At 66.2% G+C, this 1,120-nt stretch overlaps 1 protein-coding gene across 1 annotated transcript in view; it reads left to right on the top strand.

Annotated features, from left to right (window-relative positions):
• The first annotated feature begins 572 nt into the window (after nt 1–572).
• Nucleotides 573–1,120, top strand: part of H696_03105 (maintenance-ploidy protein MOB1 (MPS1 binder 1)) — a 1,486-nt gene continuing 938 nt past the window's right edge. Inside the window, exons 1-2 of the mRNA XM_009496995.1 lie at nt 573–742; nt 885–1,004. Coding sequence (XP_009495270.1) covers nt 685–742; nt 885–1,004 — 178 coding nt within the window. The 5' untranslated portion in view covers nt 573–684. The remainder of the gene's footprint in view (nt 743–884; nt 1,005–1,120) is intronic.

The following is a 1,120-nucleotide window of genomic DNA, read 5'->3' as shown; positions in this document are numbered from 1 at the left end:
GGGGGGGCGAAGGGGACTGGGCCGGCCGCCGGGCCTTTTCCAGCTCCCAGGCACAGCTCCTCGCGTGTGGCATGCGGGATTGGCTCCCAGGCAAACGAGCCCCAACCGCCCGGGGGAGTATGACCCGTGGAGGGGTTCGATGTGGCGCCCCCCCGCCACGAACTCTCCTTGTCGGTTCTATTTATGCTCCAGGCTCCGCCAGCCCCCCTGGCCACGCCCGGCCGCCTGGCACCCCTCGCGAGCGCCGGTGCGCTGGAATCCCCCCCCCCCCCCGTCTGCAAATGCGTCCCCTGGATGGACAGGGGGAGGCAGCCGCTTTGGAGGACGCCCCCCCCCCCCCTGTATCGTCGGCCCCTCCGTTTCTCCGAAGGGCGAGGCGGAGGGAGATTCCACCAGTCCGAGTCGGAAAGGGAAAGAAGGGGCTGGGGGCGGGGACCGGGGCGGGGACCGGGGCTGGGACTGGGATTGGGTGGCCGGAGGAGCCTTTTCAGCATCCATCCCAGGGACCCGGGAGGCGAAGCCCTCTCCTCACGGACCCCGTCCTTTTCCTTTGACAGCCTTCCCGCCTTCCTGCTTTTCTTCCCTTCCCCCCCCCCTCCCCACCCTTTCCGCTTGCACATCCCTGTGGCGGCCCGAAACGCTTCTCTCTCTCTCTCAGCGAGGACATCCCCCCACACCGCAACCATGATGAAGCTTTTCGATAAGAACAAAACCTTCCGCCCGAAAAAGAAATTCGAGCCTGGTGCGCATCCACCCATCAGGGTCCCTGTCTCCGGGGATTTCCCTCGCGCCCCCCGGCAATCCGTCTGCCGCGGCTCCTCCTCCTCCTCCTCCTCCATCTCCCTAACACTGACCCTGGCCCTGCCCCACCTCCACCTCGGTAGGCACGATTCGCTATGAGCTCCACAAGAAGTCCAAGGCTTCCCTCGGTGCCAGCTTCAAGATTCAGCACTCGGTCAAGCTCCCCCCCGGGGACGATCTCAACGAGTGGCTTGCCGTGCATGGTGTGTTTTCCCATTTCCATTGATGATGCTCGGCTCTCCGGTCCCCGCGACTCCCCGTGTCTCCTCGCGTCTCGCCGGCCTCCATGCTAACGGACCTCGCACCTCTCCCCCCCCCC

This window comes from Fonticula alba, assembly GCF_000388065.1.
Source record: "Fonticula alba strain ATCC 38817 unplaced genomic scaffold supercont2.4, whole genome shotgun sequence".
NCBI lineage: Eukaryota > Rotosphaerida > Fonticulaceae > Fonticula > Fonticula alba.
The sequence above is the reverse complement of the archived record's forward strand: the minus strand, read 5'-3'. Positions and strand labels throughout refer to the sequence as shown.